Below are 21,982 nucleotides of genomic sequence, written 5' to 3'. Positions count from 1 at the left end.
TTACAACTAAACCACAGAATAACCATCATTCTGAACCACCTGAAATCTAGCTGAACAGAAGTCCTATAACTAAGAATATGTGGGAGAAGCCACACGAAGACTGGTAAGAGGGGCAGAGATACAAAATTGGCTGGGTCTACTCCCATATGGATTGGTTAAAAATTGGGGGTGGAGGTCCCCTTTAGGAGTGAGAAGCTTCAGCCCCACACCAGAACCCCCAGCCCAGTGTTCCAGTGTTGGGAAGAGAAGTCCTGATAACTTCTGGATGTAGACACTAATGGGGATTGTAGTTGAATGAGAAGGAGGGCTTCTGGAGCCCCTGGCATTCCTCTTAAAGGGTCAATGCACTAATTTGCTCCGATTCACTCACTCTTAGCTCCAGCACTAGGGCAGCAGCTTTAAAGGCACCAGGGACACATGGGGAGGAAATAAATTTTCTGGCATCAGGGTTGGGGATGGAGGGGCACCTTTTTCCAGGTAGAGTGCTGGCAGAAGCCATTGTTTCTTTGCTGAGCTCTCCCACCACAGAGCTGGGAGGCAGATGACATGGCTGAGTCTAAATCAACATGGCTAACACTGTCTACACTGCCCTGGTGATTCCTTGAAACCCCACCCCACACAACTTGTGGGCCCAAAGGCCTTTCTGGGCTCATGCAGCCAACTTTCCTAAAAATATCTCAAACAAGCAGAATCTGTCCTCTGTGTGCCCCATACCTCTCCCTAAGTAGTCCCATTCTCTGCACTAGCAACAGCCAGCCTTGGTTCAGAGCTTGGCCTTTCCCAAATCTAGCACAAGTAGCAGCCATCTGCAGATCACTTTGGAGCTCATGCAAGGTGGCCCCAAGAGGGGCACAGGCAGTTGCTGATCTTGGCCTGCACTTCCTGAGAGGCTCCAGAGCCAGCACACCTGGTGAATAGCTTCAGATAATGTGGAAGCACCACATAATTACCTCCCTGAGCAACACACTCAAGAGGTGGAAAGGGTGGGTACATAAGCTCCACTGAATTATATTCAGTTCCATGGGGTCAGCCCCTGCCCAGCACATCCTCCATGGTAGTAGCCTATCAGCCTGGTAGTAAATCCCTGCCATTGATGTGGCAAATGCAATCAAGTTTCAACTACAGCAAGAGGGTGCACAAAGCTCACATGTGGGGTGGACCTGAAGTGCCCAGCTCAGGTGACTGGGAAGGCTGAACCACTGTGCCCTACAGGACTTCTACTACATAAAGCCACTCTACCAAGCCCAGGAAGACTTAGCAGTTTTACCTAACACATAGAAACAAACACAGGGAAGATGACAAACTAAAGAGACAAAATACTAACAAACAAAAACAAAATGTCCCAAATGAAAGAACAGAACAGAATTCCAGAAAAAGAACTAAACAAAATAAAGACAAGCATTCTACCAGATGCAGAGTTGAAAATACTAGTTATAAAGATGCTCAATGAATTTAAGATGAATTAAGTAACTACTCCAACAAATACATAAGAGACATAACAAAAAAACAGTCAGAAATGAAGAAAACACTAATTGAAATGAAGAATACTAGTACATTACAGAGATTCAACAGTAGAGTAGCTGAAACAGATAGTGAAATCATCCTATCCAATAAAAGGGTAATATGCAAATTGACCATCACTCCACCACACCCACCAGCCAATCAGGAGCGAGTATGCAAATTAACCCAACCAAGATGGCTGTGGCCTCGGAGAGAGCAGGTGGGAGGCTTGGGTTTCCCCAGTGATGGAGAAAGCCAAGTTTTCCGCACCCCCACGGCCAACCCAGGCCTCCACTGCAGGCTACAAAATTTCAATTATAGAAGATAAATAAATCCCAACAAAAATGGTGACAGCCACGAAGCTGGAGAGAGCAGAAGGCTAGGGTTGCCCCCGGTGATGGAGGAAGCCAAGTTTCTGCAGCCCTGACCTGCCTTGGCCTCCGCTTAAGGCTACAAAGTTTTAATTATAGAAGATAAATAAATCCCAACAGAAATGGCTGCTGCCTCAAAGTGAGCAGAAGGATTGGCTCCACTCTAGGCTACAAAGTTTCAATTGTAGAAGATAAATAAATACCAGATACCAGGGCCTCTGCTTGGATTGCCGGGGGGTGTGGCCGGCCTGCAAACCACCACAGGCCCCTCATCCAGGCTGGCCCATGCCCCAAGGGAACCCCCACCCTGATCCAGGACACCCTTCAGGGCAAACCAGCTGGCCCGCACCCATGTGCCAGGTCTCTATCCTATCTAATAAAAGAGTAATATGCAGATTGACCATCACTCCAATACACAAGATGGCTGCCCCCATGTGGTCAAAGATCCTGCCCCCATGTGGACACAAGATGGCCACCACAAGATGGCCAGCAAGAGAGGGCAGTTGGGAGGTACCAGGCCGGCAGAGGAGGGAAGTTGGGGGTGACTGGGCCTGCAGGGAAAGGCAGTTGGGGGTGACCCAGGCCTGCAGGGGAGAGCAGTTGGGGGGGGACCAGGCCTGTGGAGGAGGGCAGTTAGGGGTGACCATGCCTTCAGGGGAGGACAGTTAGGGGCAAACAGGCTGGCAGGAGAGCAGTTAGGCATGAATCAGACTGGCAGGGGAGTGGTTATGGGGTGATCAGGTTGGCAGGTAGAAGTGGTTAGGGGCAATAGGAAGGTAGATAGGCAGGCAGTTGGGAGCCAGCAGTCCTGGATTATGATAGGGATGTCCGACTGCCTGTTTAGGCCCGATCCCACCAAAGATTGGGCCTAAATAGGCAGTCAGACATCCCTCGAGGGGTCCCAGATTGGAGAGGGTGCAGGCTGGGCTGAGGGACACCCCCACCATAGACGAATTTCATGCACCGGGCCTCTAGTTGAAACATAAAGAAGCAGGAAAAAAAAGAAAAAAAAGAAGAAGCAGAAAACACCCAATCAGCATAACAACAAAAAAGAGGAAAAATGATAATAGTGTAAGGAGTTTCTGGGACAACTTTAACCATACCAACCTTTGTACAATGGGAGAGCCGGAAGAAGAGAGAGAGCAAGAAATGGAAAACCTATTTGAACAAATAATGACAAAAAACTTCCCCTGCCTGGGTTTTGGTACTTAATTTCTTAGAAAATATTTACAAATTTATTTATCTTGAAAATGAGTTAAATTTTATTGGATAACATTTTATTAGCCTATTCTGTAATTACATTTTATTGGCCTGAATTAGATTTTATTGACCTATTCTGCAATTCTTTGAGGACAGTTTTAAATATGTATAATACTTTATATATTTATACTAAAAAAAATTAAATGTGCATTTTAGTATATTTAAAGAGAGATTAAGTTGCCACCTCCTTTGAACTTTTTGCTTGGTTTTCATCTTTCATTTAGTGTTTTTCATTTTATTATATCTGTTTTTTTATTTAAATTGTCTCACATTTTCTTAGAAATAGGAAAATATTAAAATAAAATAGGTAAACTCCCTGTGTTTATGTCATACTTTAATCAAATCATACAAATCCTAAGGAAAATGTATTAAATACCCAGATGGCAACAGTTAAACATATGCACCATGTACTAGTAATATAATATTTGTTATGCTTCTAAATTATGGATAATAATGTTTTAATATTTTAATCATGATAATAATACATTTATTATCAATATAAATAGAAAAGTATAAATATATCATAAAGATTATATAAACAAAGAAATAAAAATAATATATAATAAAGAACTCATTCACAAAATTAATAATCATAACACTTAAACTGAAATTTCAAGTCTACTCTGGATTTGTGGTGAATAAATTATCTCCAGTGTTAGCGTATCAGAATCTCTGAACACACATTCTTTGGATTAGACTTACAGAAGGTCCTTAGTTCTTTAGCCATGCTAAGGGCTAAGATGCTTGGCCTCACTTATGCTTAAGCAGGTCTAAAGCAAACCTGCTTTATGCTTCTTTGAAGAAAGCTGGTGTTGGGGGTAGGAGAGTCAATGGATTACTTCTGCCCCCTGCTGGTGGACAGATGGGACCATTAGAGAAATTATCTCTCAAATAGTGGCAATATAATTAATTGTTCAAAGCAGTTCCTGTGTGGGTGTCATTAAATAATTATACTGAAGAATAAGCAAAAACATACACTGCCTTAAAAGCAACAACAATGTTTTCAATTCAATACAATTATAAAGACGTTGATTTTTAGACCCAAATTCTTTCTCTATGCCTTTTCAGTGGTCAGCAAACTCATTAGTCAACAGAGCCAAATATCAACAGTACAACGATTGAAATTTCTTTTGAGAGCCAAATTTTTTAAACTTAAACTATATAGGTAGATACATTGTTATTAACTTAATTAGGGTACTCCTAAGCTTGCCTTTGCTAAAAACTCAAGGGTCCAAAGTACCGCATGTGGCTCGCGAGCCGCAGTTTGCCAACCACTGCTTTAGGGTAAGCAAAAACTATTGGTCATTAACCGTTCTAATTTGAAAAGTAATAATATGGGGAATTATTTCAAAGAATAGAAATAAAAATACAGGTGCCTGAACAGTTGGGTCAGTTTGAATTAAAAAAAAAAAAAAAAAAAAGAAAAGAAAAAAGTCCCCTGAAAGTATGATGTGTTTAATTTGATCACATATGTGCTTTCTAAATGAACATTCCAGAATTTTAGACAAAGTACATAGAGGGAGTACCAGAATCCTATCACTTCCCCAGACTCAAATACACTGCTTCTTATTTTGTTTAATTATTTTTTTTATGGCAGGCATTGTTCTAGTTGCTACAAATTAAAAAAAAAAAAAAGTTATTATGCACCATGACTTTGAGGTGGCATAACACAGCATAATGTTTGGGGAAATGTTGGCCTTTTTGTTCTCTCTTTTTTAGCGCAGGTGAAGCATGTGGTGCATCTGACATATCTGAACACTTTCCTCTTGAAATCTTCATTGATTGGTCTCATCAACACTATCCTCTCCTGACTCCCATCCTAAATCTTAAAATAGAACTTTAAAAAAATTCCAACATTTATTGATCTTCAATTGCTAAAAGGCTGATACTCTCTGTGGAGGCACCATAAAAATTTGTAGTTAGTTTGAAGAAGCCTAAATGAGAGTTATGTGCCTAGATCTTTTGATTCTTTTGTCCTCAATTCCAGTGATTTGTCTATATGTCTTGGTCAGAATTATAGGAATCTTATTTGAATTCTGAGTGTTGTACCCAAGGTCAGCAAGGATTCCTATGGCAGTGCAGTGTCTATTTTATATGTCATCTAATCCTTATATTCAATGACCCAAGACTGAAAACATGTGGCAATAAGGATGCATGTGGCATTTTTACAATGTATTTGTATTTATCTTATTTTTGTACCTCTATAATTGTGCAACATTTATAAATATAAATATGTTATCAAAATATATGGGAACATGCTTTAGTTAAGGGGTTTCCTGAAAAGTGATTGTTGAGATGCAGAGGGAAAAATTTAAGACTGTTTTTTTTTTAGCTTACTATTATGAATTTATTATAAAGGATAAAACCCAGAAACAGCCAACTAGAGGAGATGCACAGGGTGAGGTAAGACTGTTTTACAAGAGGAAGCAGTGATTGAGGAACTTTTCCTCAACCCCTGTCTCCTTCTTGTGAAAAGCCATCTTAGGCAGAGAGAACATCAGGAGAAAAGTCTAATAAAAGAAGGGAAATGGTAATTTTAAAAAATAAATGTTTAAAAGCTGACCAATTTTTCTTTAAAGGGCAAAGAAATTTCATTTGCTCTAGGAAATGTATTAAAATAGTGAGCTAAGTTATCTAATGTTGACAGGGACAAAAGGTACTGTCTTAGTAATAGTGATCATGATAGGAAATAAGTAGAAAGTGTTACAATGTTATAGCAATAGAAAATAATTAAAGAGTGTTATAGGAAATGTAGAAAAACTATTTTTTGTGAAACACTTGTTATACTCTACTTGGCCAGGTACATTCAGAAGAAGATTAACCTCAGGAGCTGCCTGGTGGGATCATCATAATAAAAGGCTAATATGCCATGACACCTTAACGACTGATCAGCAGGGACCTGAGGCTGCGGCCCCTGCTTGGCGGGGCTTGATGGGGGTGGGGCCAGCCAGATCTGAGTCTTGGCCAATGGGGGTGAGGCCAGCTGGGTCTCGGTCTGGCACAATTTCGAGGTGCGCGAGGGTGGGTGGGTGGGGACTTGACTCTGGGTCCTGTGGAGCACCCCAGACTCTGACAAGAGGGAGATTTTCATATACATTTTACTAATTTTCTTTCAACTCCGACACTTTTATTATAGAGAAAGGGCAAATAGCAATATTAAAATATTTCCTATAATTAATTCCCTTTTCATGTGCATGAATTTCGTGCACCCGGCCACTAGTATAATAATAAAGATGAGGAATAGGTCACAAAAGCAAGCCAGAATCTGAAGTTACTTTAACACATTGAAATAATTAAATCAAACAGGAAAGCCAGTATGGACTTTTAAACACCTGTCTACTTTACAGGAGCCTTTAAATCTTTTGCAAAGACTTTCAGGGCCAGAACTTTATTAAGGCAGGAAAATATGTGAAGAAGCCAATCAATTCTACTGCAATAAGGCTTTTAAAATTCTAAACATAGATAGCTATTTGACATTAACCTTCTGGTCTTTAAAATGGCAAATTCTAAGGGAGAAAAAAAAACAACTGCTCAATCTCTTCCATAAAAGCTTATTAGATGAAAACTCAATACCCATTGAATGAATGAATAAGTACACAGAATACAATGGGCTGATGCCAGAGGGTGTGGGTTTACAACCTAAGTCTCTGAGCCCCACAGACACAGATGAGTCTAACATCTCAGAGGGACAGCGCTCCTGTGGGAAATCATTCACCAAAGGTCATGTATATAAATATTCTTCCCTGTCTATCACCAAGGAAGAAAAAGTAATTGTTGGCTACGTCATTTGGAGTGAAATAAAACAGAAATACCTTCATTAAATACTATTTGGAGGAAAAATACATTTGGAGGCAGCACAATGTAAGAAATAAGGGGTATGAAACGACTATTTAAATGCACTTATAATATTAAAGCTTCAAGATTATTCTTAAATGCTTAATGAACTGGAGGGTAGAGGAGAAGAATTATTTTGAGAACCTCAGCTCCCAATTTTACAGTTATAGCATCTCACCAGCATCCTTGGGAAAATGTCCCATATCTTTTCTGAAAATTAGTTTTCTCCTGTAAACGATTTGTTCTTACATGTGGCTTCTAAGTACAGCTCTGAGCCTGCCAGTGGATGAATAATGACTCTTAAATGACATCAGGAAAAGACCCTTCTCTTCCACACAGCAGGTAATATGCCTCTAATAGCAATAGAGTTGCTTGGCTATGTTTTTTCAAGTCAGTTGACTTTTAGCATAATGCTGATGACTTCAAAATTCCATCTAACTCACCTGAAACTGAGTCATTTCCTTTGAAATAAACACTCTTGCTGCCTGGAAGACGTATTTCAGTTCCAGAGTGATTGCTTCACTAGCCCTAGTATGAATTTCTCCTCCTTCCATCTCACGGGATTTTCTGGCCTGGAGCAGCAATATCCATGGATCTCCATCCCCTTCTCTGCCATCTATGCCATGGTACTTCTGGGCAATTGCATGGTGCTGCATGTGATCCGGACTGAGCCCAGCCTGCACCAGCCCATGTTCTACTTCCTGGCCATGCTGGCCCTCACTGACCTGTGCATGGGGCTGTCCACAGTGCACATAGTGCTGGGGATCCTGTGGGGGCTCAGCCAGGAAGTCAGTCTGGATGCCTGTATTGCCCAGTCCTATTTCATCCATGGTCTGTCCTTTATGGAGTCCTCAGTCCTCCTCGCTATGGCTTTTGACCGCTACATCGCCATTTGCCACCCACTACACTATTCTTCCATCCTAACTAATGACAAAATCATAAAAATTGAGGTGGCAATCTTATGTAGGAGTACATTACTCATACCCCCGGTTATCATTCGCCTAAAGTTCTTAAATTACTGCCATCCCCACATCCTTTCTCACTCTTTCTGCCTGCACCAGGACCTTCTCCGTCTAGCTTGCTCAGACATCCGATTCAATAGCTACTATGCCCTGATGTTGGTCATTTGCACGCTACTGTTGGATGCTGTTCTTATCCTTTTCTCCTATGTCATGATTCTTAAATCAGTCCTGGCAATTGCCTCTCAGGAGGAGCGGCGTAAGTCCTTTCAGACCTGCATCTCCCACATCTGTGCTGTCCTGGTGTTCTACATCCCTATCATTGGCCTAACAATGGTGCACCGTTTTGGTAAGCATCTCTCCCCCATGGTCCATGTCCTCATGGGCAACATCTATATCCTTTTCCCACCTTTGATGAACCCCATCATCTACAGTGTCAAGACCCAACAGATTCGTAGCAGAATGCTCAGACTTTTTTCTCTGAAAATACATTGAGATACTCAGGTCTTTTAAGAAATAAAAAGAGACAACAATAGTAAGTACACAAAAATAAATTTTATTAGAGTTGGAGCTTTAGTCCTGAGTCCATGATTCTTGATTTGAAAACATACTTTAAATGTAATCAGAAGATGACCCATAAACAGATTCCATTTTTATCTATGACCTGGAAATGAGTTGTTCTTGAAGTTGGAGGTGGGAGACTCCATATGAAACATTTCATAAACCCTATCAACTGTTGCTTTGTGAAAAACAAAACATATGTAAGTTATTCTACAAGTACAATAGCATTCAAGAAAGTACAAAAGTAGTTAAGTGCCCAAAAATATTTTTTCAAGTATTTTCTTTGCAATAAATTCAAATCCTAGGTCTTATAGTTTCAAAAGTATATAACTTGCAGCTTCTTTAATTCTCTGAGATATAGTTAAGTAATCTTCAAAATGAGAAAAATACCAAACTCACAGGAATATTGTGGTTACTATCTGGACCAGAATTGTCCAACCAGAATTTTTCTAAAATGATGAAAATGTTCTATCATATAGAATAAGTAGATCAATAGAAACATATGACTACTGAGCACTTGGAATGTACATAGCACAACTTGGCCAATCCTTTTCAAATTCTGATTAACTGTAGTTAATTTATATTCAAATATTAAAAGACCATTTATTAGGCATTACAGGTATAGAACATAAAAAGAACACATAATCAAATATGACTTGCAATTCAACTTTTACCACATATACTCTAAATTGAGAGCTTTACATTTTATTATATGTTGTATGTAGCTGGAAGTGGATTTTTCTCTGAATCCTTTGCTTTTAAATCCCAAACAATGTCCCAAATAGATGAAACTGTGTGCTTATGACTGACTCTGAGTTCATGAAAAAAAGAAATCAGTTAATTGTCTATAGGGATAAAGAGAAGTAATCGGTTTAATCTTCCTATAATCTCTTAGATACATAAGGTGGAAAGTATTAACACTCAACAGATTAATGCATTAATTTTACACCAAGAAAGCAAGTATATCTTAATATTTTTTATATATAAATCTAACATATGTTTTTGAAACTTTTATTTAATCTGTTTATGTCTCTCCTTTCTGCATTTCATTCAATTAATTCATTTCTGTTTATTGACTCTGTCTCAAAAAGAAAAAATATTGGCTTAATTTCCAGTACAGACTAAATTTCCTGAATAGACTAAAGTATCTTTGCCAGAAATAAAAATGGAAAATTATCCACAGGATAATAAATTAGGACTCCGGGCTTAGAACAGGGGGTTAATTAGAAGGAGAAGAGAGTAAATTTTCTGAAATCAATGATGAGTTAGCCAAAGATACCAGAACTAAAATAGTGTCTAGCATGGGGATGAAAAATAACTGTAGTCTAATTGCTAATTGGATGGGATTTATCCTTTTGCTACAGAACCAAAATAACTGTAATTAATTAGGTTAATGTGAATGTCAGATATTGTACTAAGTTCCCTAATGATGATGGATACCTGCATGGTCCAGATCAGCAGACTGAAACATGGCCAGTTTAATAAGATTTGTATGGATCAATTTTAGAACGAAAGTAGCAGTTAGCTATGGAAGCTGTAAAGTCATGTAGGTATCTCACAGATAATCTTTGGGCACATGTTGCTCAATAACCTGAAAAGTTCCCTTCAATGCCTTCATACTATATAATGACCTCTCCTCAAAGCTGACTCAATCTTGGGGAGGCAGGGACAGCTGCAAAGCAGGATATATTTTCCACCTGGCAGGCATGATGGAAGTACCAACATGAACTTATGCTGCGTTAAAGAAATAGAGTTATATATCCAACACACCTGAGTGGTTGGTCTGAGAGTCATGTTTAATATGGTGAGTATGAGGGTTCATCTGAGAATTTTACACTATGAGTATCTGTACCTTAGATTATGGCAATTTATAAAACCAACATAGTTGGAAATAATGGCTGTGAAAAATAGGCATGAAGATATCTGGTGTATTCTCAGAAATCATAATTTAATTTAGAACTATGTAGTTTTACTATGATGATGAGATTTATGAAGTACTTCAGAATGTTTAAAATTCATGACAAAATGGAAAGAGGTCAACCAAAGGAAGGAAGATGAGGAAAGAAAGCTGATGAAAGTAAATTTCCTATGATTACTAGGTTTTACACAGAAGGGAAGAGGTTTATAAAGCTTTTATTTTTAATTGTTTTCTAAAGGCTTCTATCATGGGAAGCTAACTGGTAAAATAACTATACTTCTTCCTAGAGAGGAAAGACCATTTCAGAGTCATCCACTCAGGTCCTGACAGTGAGAACAGGTAGACGTATCACAGGTGTCAAAAGCACCTTCTGGCACTTTGCAGCCTTTTGAGAAACTAGGCAGAGACATTCTTCCATAGATTCCAGAAAGCCAATTTTATGAAATAAGAAACCTGTCACTCATGAATTAAGTCCTGACACTGTTGTCAAAGTAGTGGCCTGAAGAGCCGGTGAGAAACAGTAACCTTGTAGGAGTTGACCAGACTTCATTATGAGACTTGTAAGGCTACAATCCAGCTTGAGTGGGAAACACTACTAAAGTAACACACTGAGTTTAGGGAAATACACATTCTCACCTTTTTGGTTCTGTTATAAGCAAACTGTCATGCACTGCTCCCTTAAACTAATAAGGAGAAAGCCAAAGTGTTGCAGAATTTACCAGATGACCAGAAAATACACAACGAGTACTCAGAGATTCAGGAAAAAAAGAAACCTTTATTCAAAGCAGCGCTGCTGGCTCAGGGGACTCAAAGATCCAAAGCCTGAACTCCCTTATACAATGAGATTACTCTTTATATATATTCCTATAATGCTTTGTTTCCTAACTTCCAGGCTTTAGTGACAGGCCTTTGCAGTCCTACCTAAGTTACTTAGAAAAGGAAGGTAAGATTACAGCTAAAGGCCTGGCCTGGGTGATGCCAGTGACCTCTCCTCTGGGTAAGCTGTTAAATTCTTAGTTTGTGGCTCTTATAAACTGGGGGTATTTAGGAAAACAGGTTATTGCCTAAGGAAGGGTCAGTGACTTAATGATAGATTAACAATAATGTGCATTAGCATACTGGTTACTGGCACAGATTCAGATTGCTACCAGCCCCACCCCCAGGTTGTCCCCTATATTCTCCTTCAAAAGAATATAGGCTGGGATAAGGTGACAGTAGGATGCAGGAAATCAGCAAGTCTAGCCTCAGTTGGATTTACCCCCACACCAAAAAGCTAAGGGCCAGGATGGGAAAGATCAGTGATTCTTGGAAGTGAGGAAACAAGCTTATAGTAAAAATAATCTGCTCATAATAAATCCACCAGGAGATGCTCATGGTACACTATACTGACTAATTTTCCTAGGTCTATCAAAACTTTAGTGTTAAATAGACTCCGAATATTTTATACCTGAGGCCATGTGTTTGTTCCTTATGATATTTGTGACCACTATTTGAAAAGGGGAGAATCTGCTAGAGTAATGAATAGAGACCAAAATACATCCATTTTCTAGAATGACTCCATTGGAAACTGAAAACAAACAAATAAACAAACAAACAAACAAAACAAAACAATCCAGTGAAGAACTCCTTTGCATTGGTAAGTGGTGTCCTAAAGTTCTTCTACGAAAAGTGTGGTTTCTGGTCCTGTACCCTCAGCACATCAGTAGCTTAAATAAATGCAGAATCTCAAGCTCCAGTCCAGCCCTACTGAATCAGAATCTATGCTAGTTTTGAGATGCTGGTGGTGGTCTCTTTCTTGTTCAGAGTGTTGCTCATAAGCTTTTGTTGATTGTGTGCAAATTCATCAATCTGTATCATTATTCATGCACATTTCTGTGCTTAATTTAATAATACAATACAAATTTAAGTAATATTAAAGTGTCAATTTACATGTAAACTTGGCAGATTGAAAAGTTTTATTTCTGCTACTTTCTATAATCCAATAAACTTGTAGTTGTTAACACAGATACACTGTGAGAGGAGATGGTAGTGGTGTGTATTAAACAAATTTTATAAAGATAGAAATCTCACATAGTATTCTCAAAAGACAAAACAAGATAGGTAAATATGAATTCCAGGTATTTGCAGGGGGGAATACTAATGAGAAGAAAAATGATCTGCACAGAACAGCCCTGGAAAAACTCAGTGTGGGACTGAGCATGGTAGAAAAGGTGAACATCAGTGTGAGATTTCCTAATGTAAGTATCCAGATACTCCCTTTTCAGTCTTGCAAAAAAAAAAAATAAATAATAATAAATGAGATAAATAGGATTCATATTTATGGAGTTAGGTACAAAGCATACAAGGACTATTATATATATATATTTAAATAATTCCATATATATATATATATATATATATGCATAGTTTATTTAAAATAATTATTTAAAATTATTTAAAAGAATTATTTAAAAGAATATATATTGAATGCTGAAGCTCATGGAAAACACTTTCCTATTTATCTCCTAAAATACTAATCAGACTGATATTCCACAATTAAAGAGTTTTGGGATTATTTTCAGTAAAAACTGTCTCAAAAGAAAAGATAAACAGATACTCACCTAATTGGGGAGGCTCCTTTCTCAGCAACCTACAAAGTGACTGACCAGATAACAAATCCCATCAAGTTCATAGAAATCCCTACTAAATTCTTGGTCCTTCACCACAAAATAGGAAGGGACAGCAAAGGATTACCAGGGCTCTGATTAAATAAACCAATACAAAAATAACATATCCAAATAAATTTTAAAAATTAACTGAGTGCAGAAGATTTTATTTAGAGCAAAAATAAAACTTAAAAATGAAGACAAATCCATAAATGATACTCCTAATGAAATAATCATATTACATCCCTGATACAAGAACAGAATATTATTAATAAGAAGCAATTAGATAACACAAAGATTATTTGAAATTAAGCAATATGAGAGAAGAAATAAAAATTAATAGAAGTCTCAGGAGATAGATTTAAGAATGCAGAACACAATAATTAAATATTAAATATAGGAACTTGGAAATAAAGTATATAATGTCAATCCAAGAACACCAAAAACTCATTAATAGAAGTTCCAGAAAGATAGGAAAGATAAAAATATAAGAAAAATTGGTTAAAATTAGGAATTTGAAAATTATACAAGTTTCCCCAAAACAATAGACACAGTAAAAGTTGATAGTATCCACCAAGTATCCAGAAAAAAAAATATAATTTCATAGTAAGTTAAGAGAATAAAAAGACAAGAATTTATGCACATTTCTGTGCTTAATTTAATAATACAATTCAAATTTGGCAGAAAAACATTTGCAAAATACTTATCTGATAAAGAACTTTTATCCAAAATATACAAAGAGCTCTTAAAACTCAACTATAAGAAAATAAACAACTAAGTTTAAACATGATCAAAAGATCTGGACACATCACCAAAGAGAATATACAAATGGGAATAATCATATGAAAATATGTTCAATATCATTTGTTAGTAGGAAACTAAAACAGTCATGAAATATTACTACATACCCATTAGAATGGATAAAATTCAAAACACTGACAACGTCAAATGCTGGGGAGGATGTAGAACAATAAGGACACTCATTCATTGTTAGTGGAAATGCAAAATAGTACGGACACTTTGGAGAAGAGTTTTATAGTTTATTACAAAACTAAACTTAGCCTCTTCATGTGATCCAGCTGTTTCCCTCCTAGATATTTTACCCAAATGAGTTGAAAACATATGTCTACACAAAGATATGCACATAAATGTTTATAGCAGCATTGTGTATAATTGCAAAAATTTGAAGCAACTAAAATGAATGGATAAACAAATTGTGGTGTATTTATACAATATAATATTCTTTTATTATAGACTGAGCTATCAAGCTGTTAAAAGACATGGAAGAACCTTAAATGCATATTGCTAAGTGAAAGGAGGCATCCTGAGGCAGCTACATATATTTACAAGATTTTAACTATGTAACATTTTAGAAAAGGCAAAATCATAAAAATAGTGTAAAGGTCAATTGTTGTCAGGGGTTCGGGGAGAGGGAGGGAGGGAGGGATGAGTAGGTGGAGCACAGAGGATCCCTTTCTAGTCTTTTCTTATTTAGGTCCTATGGTGAGATGAAGGCTTTCAGTAGACTTGCTATCACTTTTGGCTGATGTACTAGCATTCAGGAATCTCTCTTGCTTATAAAACAGCTATGGAAGGTCAGCTTAGAGAAACTTAAATATTAACACATGTTTAAAGGAAAAATCGCAACCAGTTCATCATCCTCAATTTATAGAAAAGAAAGCCAAGGCCCATGAAATTCCTACCATTATTTTAGATACAGAATTATAATCCCTTATTCATTCTTTTGAAATCTGTAGAACTTTGAAATCTGAAGCTTTTGGCTGTACAATCTGTCCTAAAGCAATGACAAAACCTTACATAAACTGTTGTGAGTGTATTTGAATAATTAAGTATTTTATGTTAGTTGAAATGATATCAATATATTTGATTATGAGGGACTCATCAATACCCAATAATATTGTTACCTAATATCAAGAATATGACCATGGCCCTAGCTGGTTTGGCTCAGTGGATAGAGCATCGGCCTGCGGACTGAAAGGTCCCAGGTTCGATTCCAGTCAAGGGCATGTACCTTGGTTGTGGGCACAGCTCCAACAGGGGTGTGCAGGAAGCAGCTGATCAATGTTTCTCTCTCATCGATGTTTCTAACTCTCTATCCCTCTCCCTTCTTCTCTGTAAAAAATAAATAAAATATATTACAAAAAAGAGAATATGATATGTAACTTTTCTAAAATCTAGAAAATTACTTTCTTAAAAATGTGACCCAAGTATTTCAGATAATGGGCTAGAGACATCTCTATAAGAGAGACTGAATGTATTGAAGATCTTAAGTAATAATTAATCTATCTGTATAGGATTTTACTGGAAATGGGCTTTAAACTAGTAATAATTTATAGCCCTCCAGTATTTAAAATATTATCTACCAAAACTTATTTATCAAAGGAGGAAAACATAACTATTTCTAGAAGAAAATATGTATCTGAAATCATTATCTACCAAACCCTTTTGATAAAAAAAGCAAACAAACAAACAAAAATCTTCAGATATTAGATAACCAAGACTGCAGAGTCCCCAGATTGGAAAGTATCAGAATAAGTAGAGCCTACAGCCTCAACCTGTGCCTCCCATTCTTTGTTCTGGTCACCATCAGAAAAATCAGATGTAGATACCAATTTCTATTGTCACCTAATTTCTCACTCTTCTTCCTCAATCACTTTTCCTCTACTATACTTTGATTCCCTTAATTTGTTTTCCAAGGATAGGTGGGAAAATAAGTATTTTTCCTTTTTTATATCCAAAACCACTGGGAGAAGCTATTCAATAAAACATCTTTTTTTAGTTTCAATATCTTTGGATACACAGCATTTGAAATGTAGGGGACATTTCGTGGCTCTCTTTCCAGACAATATTCACACTTGTGTAATAGCATACAGCTTCTCTCAGCCAGTAATTACAAACATGTCTAGGTAACGGACTTGCCGATTTGGCCATTTGTCTGATATTGATCATCCAATCGAGGTCAGCTGATGGTCAGTCATTATATTTATAGGGAATCTATGCTAATATAGGTGAAAGTAGCTTTCAGGAAGTCTTTATTAAATACTAGCACATCAGGGTTATTTGGGAGGCTCCATTTGAAAGAAGTTAATGAGAAAGCATTCCTTTCTCCACAAATCTCATTTGCATGGAGTCAGTTTTATTTTATTTTTTTACTAATCATTGCTCCTTTTAATTCACTCTACAGAAAACAGAAGAGTACAACAACATTAATCATTGAAGAGACAAAAATGTTATACCAGATGATATATATAGTGTATATATATTACTTTATCTTTTTAAATCCCATTAGTATAGTGGAATTTGTATCTATCTCCTTTTTCCTCCAACTGTAAGCCACATTAAAGCCTTTAATATGTGTTTCAAAGGATGAAAGGGATCTTTACAGTAGCTGATAGCATTTCTGGACCCCTCTGATGCTAACTATGTGACCAAGCTCAGGAGCCTAAACATTTCAAAGTAAATATGATGACAGAATGCAGTTTTAGGAGCCTTCTAAGAAGCATACAATTCTTCCACATGTGGCACTGAAAGCTTATATTTACAAATGTCTCCATGTAGTGCAGTAGCACGAGTCTCTGACATGTAAAGGAAACTTGGTATTTAGTTGCATTTGATTATTTGAGTGTCTGAGAATGTTATCCAGAGGAGCAACTGAATAAATTATAGAGGATGAGAAAGCAAGGATGCTTCTCCCTGAGGACTATGTACCAGAACCAGCTTGAGGCCATGTCTTTTCTAGGAGAAGAATAAAATGCAATCTCCAGGGGCTGAAGATGCTGCTCCTGAGAGATGCCTAAAAGAAGATATAAATAGAGAGTTCCAGATTCCTATTTGTGTTTTGAAAATCTTGCATTTAATTTTTTCTCCACTCAACTTTCAGGATCCTAGAAAATAAAGGTAAGTAAACTGAGTTATGCTTAGTGAAGACATATAGAAAAAGACACCAGGGGGAAAAAAATCAGGAAACTGTAGAAGCTGCTCATTCTTTCTGGATCTGAATCATCTTGCAATTTCTTTAACCCTGACCTATGATGCATTGGACGTGATTTTAACTCTGAACTTGACGTGCAATTGTAGTATCTCTTTGTGCTCTTTTATTAAATGGACCCTCTGCAAAAAGCACAAATACATGTATTTTTCATTAAGAATATGTTAATGTAATGGTCATTTTCTTTGACATGCAGATATGAATGTAGTGCTTGTATACATTGAACTTTATTCCAGTAGTTAAAAACAAGACTCAGTTATTTAACAAATTTTGTAGTTAAAGATAAAGTATATATACAAGGTATCCCAAAAAGTGTATACACTCCATAAATATAATTACAAAGGTAGTGTTTATTAAAAGTACATTTCATTTTCACTTAACAGCTGTTAGCTGTTAAAGTGTATATACATTTTTGGGACATATATATACATATACATAAATATATGCATGAGTTTTTTTCCCATAGAATTTACTGAATATTCATTATACATCAGGTGCTGGGCTAGAAAAAGCTGAAACTCAGATATTTAACTCCCTTTTCTATATAACAAAGATGTTACATTGGTGATAGGTCAATAATACTCTATTTTTAAGCCCAAGTGTCTATTATCAGTGTGTTAAACTTCCTGTACCTTATAAAAGTAAAATTATACTTTTGGGGTGAAAATTACCAATTGGTGTCATGTGCTCAGTATGGGAAAACAAGCCATGGCTTTTATGGATATCCTAAACCAGTTTAGTATCTGTATAGTGGCTCATAAGCCTAAAGTCCAGAAAATGAAAATTTTAGTCTTAAATATGGTAATTTTGTTAGTGCCCTAATTGCATATGTTGTTGGCAATATAACCATATTTGGTTTACGTAGTGAACATCCTAAAATACTAACTTCAGAGTTGATGCACATTTGTAATTGGTGCTTGTTTTTAGGTATTTTACAAATAAAAACTGAACCACAAATTAAGTAACTTTTAAATGGCCATACAGCCAGAATATGACTTAGCCAGTATTTAAATTAAATTCTATGTGGCCCTATAAGCACACTATTTGTATTACCACACAGTACCCCATGCATTTATTAAAGATTCAGTCAGAATATTCCATTAGTAATATTATAAAATAATGCTACAAGAATCCCCAGACCTATAAGTTAGGTAACCACTTGTGATAATGCTAAAACCTAACAAAACAAAACAGATCACTGGTATCCCAGATCACCAGTAGAGTTGGAAGAACACTTGCAAAATTTATTTTCCTCCCTCCCATCTACATTTATGTATTTCTTTCTATTACTTAGACTCTTATATCGCCCATCTTTTTTAACTCTTTATTGTTGAAAGTATTACATATATCCCTTCTTCCCCCATTGACCCCTTCTAGCCCATCACTATAAGCCCCACCTTCAAAACTGCACTACACTCACATATATGGCTCTGTCATAGGTCTGTATAGGTGTACTCAAATTATCTTCTCTCTCACTCCCTGAGGCATCAAAAGCCCATTAAAATTTTCAAACAATTAATCATAGCTGTATGTTAAATGGTTATACAATTAATTTATACAATTAAAGTAGATCCATATAGTTATGCATATCAACATATTATTTTAAAAGAATTACACTGAAACTTATATAAAAGAATAATGGGATGACCATTTGAGTATTATATATTCTGACTTATAACAAAAAAAAAATACAGAGGCCAAACTTTTCAACCATATAAAAAAAGGGATTATGATATTGAAGACCTAATAAAAGTAAAGGTAGTAAAACTATACTGTACAATGGTTAATGCTCTGGACTGCAGTAAAATCAAGAGAGAAAGAGGCAGTCATTCTGAAGCCTATGTACAACCTGAGAAAATAAGACATTTAGCTAGCTTTTACTTGAGAATTGAGACTGGGGAAGGATGGGAGCCATTTGTCATCCATTTATTTTGTACCTATGTCTACACCTTGGTTTACATCTATGTCTATATATACAAAAACACACATAGTAGCATAGAGCTTATCCTAATGTTATATCTCCTAGCCTGAATTTTCATCCAACATCTCTCTTACTTTTGTCTACATTCTTTGGGAATGTATACAAATAGTAATCAATAAATTACCTTCCCTTCCTTTTATTGAAGAACTATAGACTCCTGCTTTATAACGTGAAAGCATTACGTTATTTGCTGCTGTGGTAATAAGATAAAAATAAAAAATATATTGGAAGTAAAAAATATATTGTCTGATTTTCAATCAGTGACCCAAGTGGATTAGAATGATTTTCCTTCACCACATGCTAAGCATATTCATTTAAGAACCCAACTCAATTTGGCATTAAACATAGTTTTTAAGGTTGGTCCTACAATTTTAAGGGATGTATTGATTGGCAGACATGGATCAATTAATTCACCTGTGCATCCTCAATGCCTAGCACAGGGCTTAGCATCAAATTAGTTTTTAATCAATGTTGAAAAGGGCGTATGTGCCATATTTCTTGAAATCTATTTTGTCAACACCTATTCCTTTCCTCTTCCATAAGCAGTATAATTCAGTTTCACATCTGTCTGTTTACTCAGGGATGTGATCAATGAAAAATCTGATGACATGTTTATATGTAGTTTCATTTTTATAGCCAGCATTGAGTGGTCATTAAAATCAGAGCTTTCAAATTTACCCTGCCTGACTTTGAATCCAGTGGGACCAGCAAAAGGCTGAAGGTCTAATGGATGTTTTCTTTTTTCATTGATAGAAATAATAATGAAATAATAACAGTATTCATGCCATGGATTACTGTAAAAGTATTTTTAATAAGCTATCATGAAAATTTAATAAGTTAATATAAAGTACTATGACATATTAAGAACTTATGAAATGTTAACTTTTTTTTTCCCCAGGATATATTTAACTCTTCCATGGAAGGAGTCAGAGTACACTTTTAGACTAGTTAATCCATCTCCTTATTCTTTCACAGAGAAGAATATATTGGGGGGAAAGACCATTTGATCAGATATCATTCGGCCTAAGGTGGTGCTCCTGAATCCTCAGTCAGCCCAGTGGTCTTTCAATAAAGGTACTAGGTCTGGAGTATGCAGCCACAGATGGCGCCTTCCTTTTACAACCATACCGATCCCCAGGATATGTGGTATGTCCTGATTGGAATCCCAGGACTGAAAGATTCGCACACCTGGATCTCCATCCCTATCTGTTCTATGTACATTGTGGCTGTTGTAGGCAATATCTTTCTAATCTTCTTAATCATGACTGAGTGCAATCTCCATGAGCCCATGTATCTCTTCCTTTCCATGCTGGCCTTAGCAGATGTCCTGCTCTCCACAGCAACAGCACCCAAGATGCTGGCAATCTTCTGGTTCCATTCCATGGATATATCCTTTGGTAGCTGTGTATCTCAGATGTTCTTCATACATTTCATCTTTGTGGCAGAATCTGCTATTCTCCTGGCCATGGCATTTGACCGCTATGTGGCCATCTGTTACCCGCTGAGATATACCACAATCCTAACCTCCTCAGTCATTAGGAAGATTGGCATAGCAGCTGTGATCAGGAGCTTTATCATATGCTTTCCATTTATTTTCCTGGTATACCGACTTACATATTGTGGGAGAAACACCATTCCCCATTCCTACTGTGAGCACATGGGTATTGCTCGATTGGCATGTGACAACATCAATGTCAACATAATTTATGGTCTGACTGTGGCTCTACTCTCTACAGGACTGGATGTAGTTTTTATCCTTGTGTCCTACATAATGATCCTTCTCACAGTGTTTCAGATACCTTCTTGGGCTGCCAGATGTAAGGCTCTTAGTACATGTGGTTCCCACATTTGTGTCATACTTATGTTCTATGCTCCAGCATTCTTTTCATTTTTCGCCCATCGCTTTGGGGGTAAAATCATCCCTGACCACATCCACATTCTAATAGCCAATCTCTATGTAGTGGTGCCCCCTATGCTCAACCCCATTATTTATGGGGTGAAGACCAAACAGATTCAAGAGCAAGTAATTTTGCGTTTCTCCCCCATCAGCACATGTTGTTAAAATAAAGAATACATTAAAAAGTTAAGGATAGAATTATCATATGACCTGGCAATCCCTCTCCTGTGCATCTACCCTCAAAGTTTGAAAACTTTAATTCCCAAAAATATATGCACCACAATGTTCATTGCAGCATTATTCATGGTAGCCAAGACATGAAAAAAACAAAGTGTTCTATGGCAAGATGATTGGATAAAGAAGATCTGGCACATATATGCAATGGAGTACTACTCGCCATAAAAAGAGAAAATACTGCCATTTTCTACCATATGGATGGATCTTAAGGATATAATGCTAAGTGAAATAAGTCATACAGAACAAATTAAAAACCATATGGTTTCACTCATATGTGGGATATAAAACTGAAAGCTAAAAATAAACAAACAAGAAAAACAAACAAAACTCATAGACACAGACAATAGTATGGTGGTTACCAGAGAAAAGGGGTGTTTGAGGAGTAGTAAAGGATAAAGGAGGTCAAATATATGGTGATGGGAAAAGATTTGACTTTGGGTGATGGGTAAACAATGCACCATACAGATGATGTATAACAGAATTATACACTTGAAACCTATACGAGGACATCAATAATAATGTCAACAACAAAAAATAAAGTAAAAAGCAAAAGCAATCAAGAGCTCTGATGGTAAATTAATTTAGGTCACTAAAAAATAATGAAATAAAGAAACACATATAATCTTATTAACCCATATTGCCCCACTAAATTTAGTAAAAAAATGTATTTTAATGAACACTGTCTTTATAATTATTCAAAGTGTGTATATACATTTTTGGGAACATTGTATTTTGGTTTTCAACTGGTAAAATGGCTTTATTTTAGTACCCTCCTCATTGGTTTGATAATTAAATTAAATGTGTCATATG

The 21,982-nt window shown here is 36.6% G+C and overlaps 2 protein-coding genes across 2 annotated transcripts; both read left to right on the top strand.

Annotated features, from left to right (window-relative positions):
- Positions 1–1,516: 1,516 nt before the first annotated feature.
- LOC103303485 (olfactory receptor 51V1) lies at positions 1,517–8,419 on the top strand. Its single transcript, XM_054725665.1, is given in 3 exon segments — positions 1,517–1,618; positions 7,458–7,485; positions 7,488–8,419. Coding segments are annotated over 3 exon segments (1,062 nt in total).
- Positions 8,420–20,125: 11,706 nt separating this feature from the next.
- LOC103303463 (olfactory receptor 52Z1P) lies at positions 20,126–21,100 on the top strand. Its single transcript, XM_008160465.3, has one exon. The coding sequence runs from the start codon at positions 20,129–20,131 to the stop codon at positions 21,098–21,100; it is 972 nt and encodes a 323-aa protein (XP_008158687.2). The 5' UTR covers positions 20,126–20,128.
- Positions 21,101–21,982: the final 882 nt, after the last annotated feature.

The sequence above is a fragment of the Eptesicus fuscus genome, chromosome 13 (genome assembly GCF_027574615.1).
Source record: "Eptesicus fuscus isolate TK198812 chromosome 13, DD_ASM_mEF_20220401, whole genome shotgun sequence".
NCBI classification, from domain to species: Eukaryota; Metazoa; Chordata; class Mammalia; order Chiroptera; family Vespertilionidae; genus Eptesicus; species Eptesicus fuscus.
This window is presented reverse-complemented; position numbering and strand designations above follow the sequence as displayed.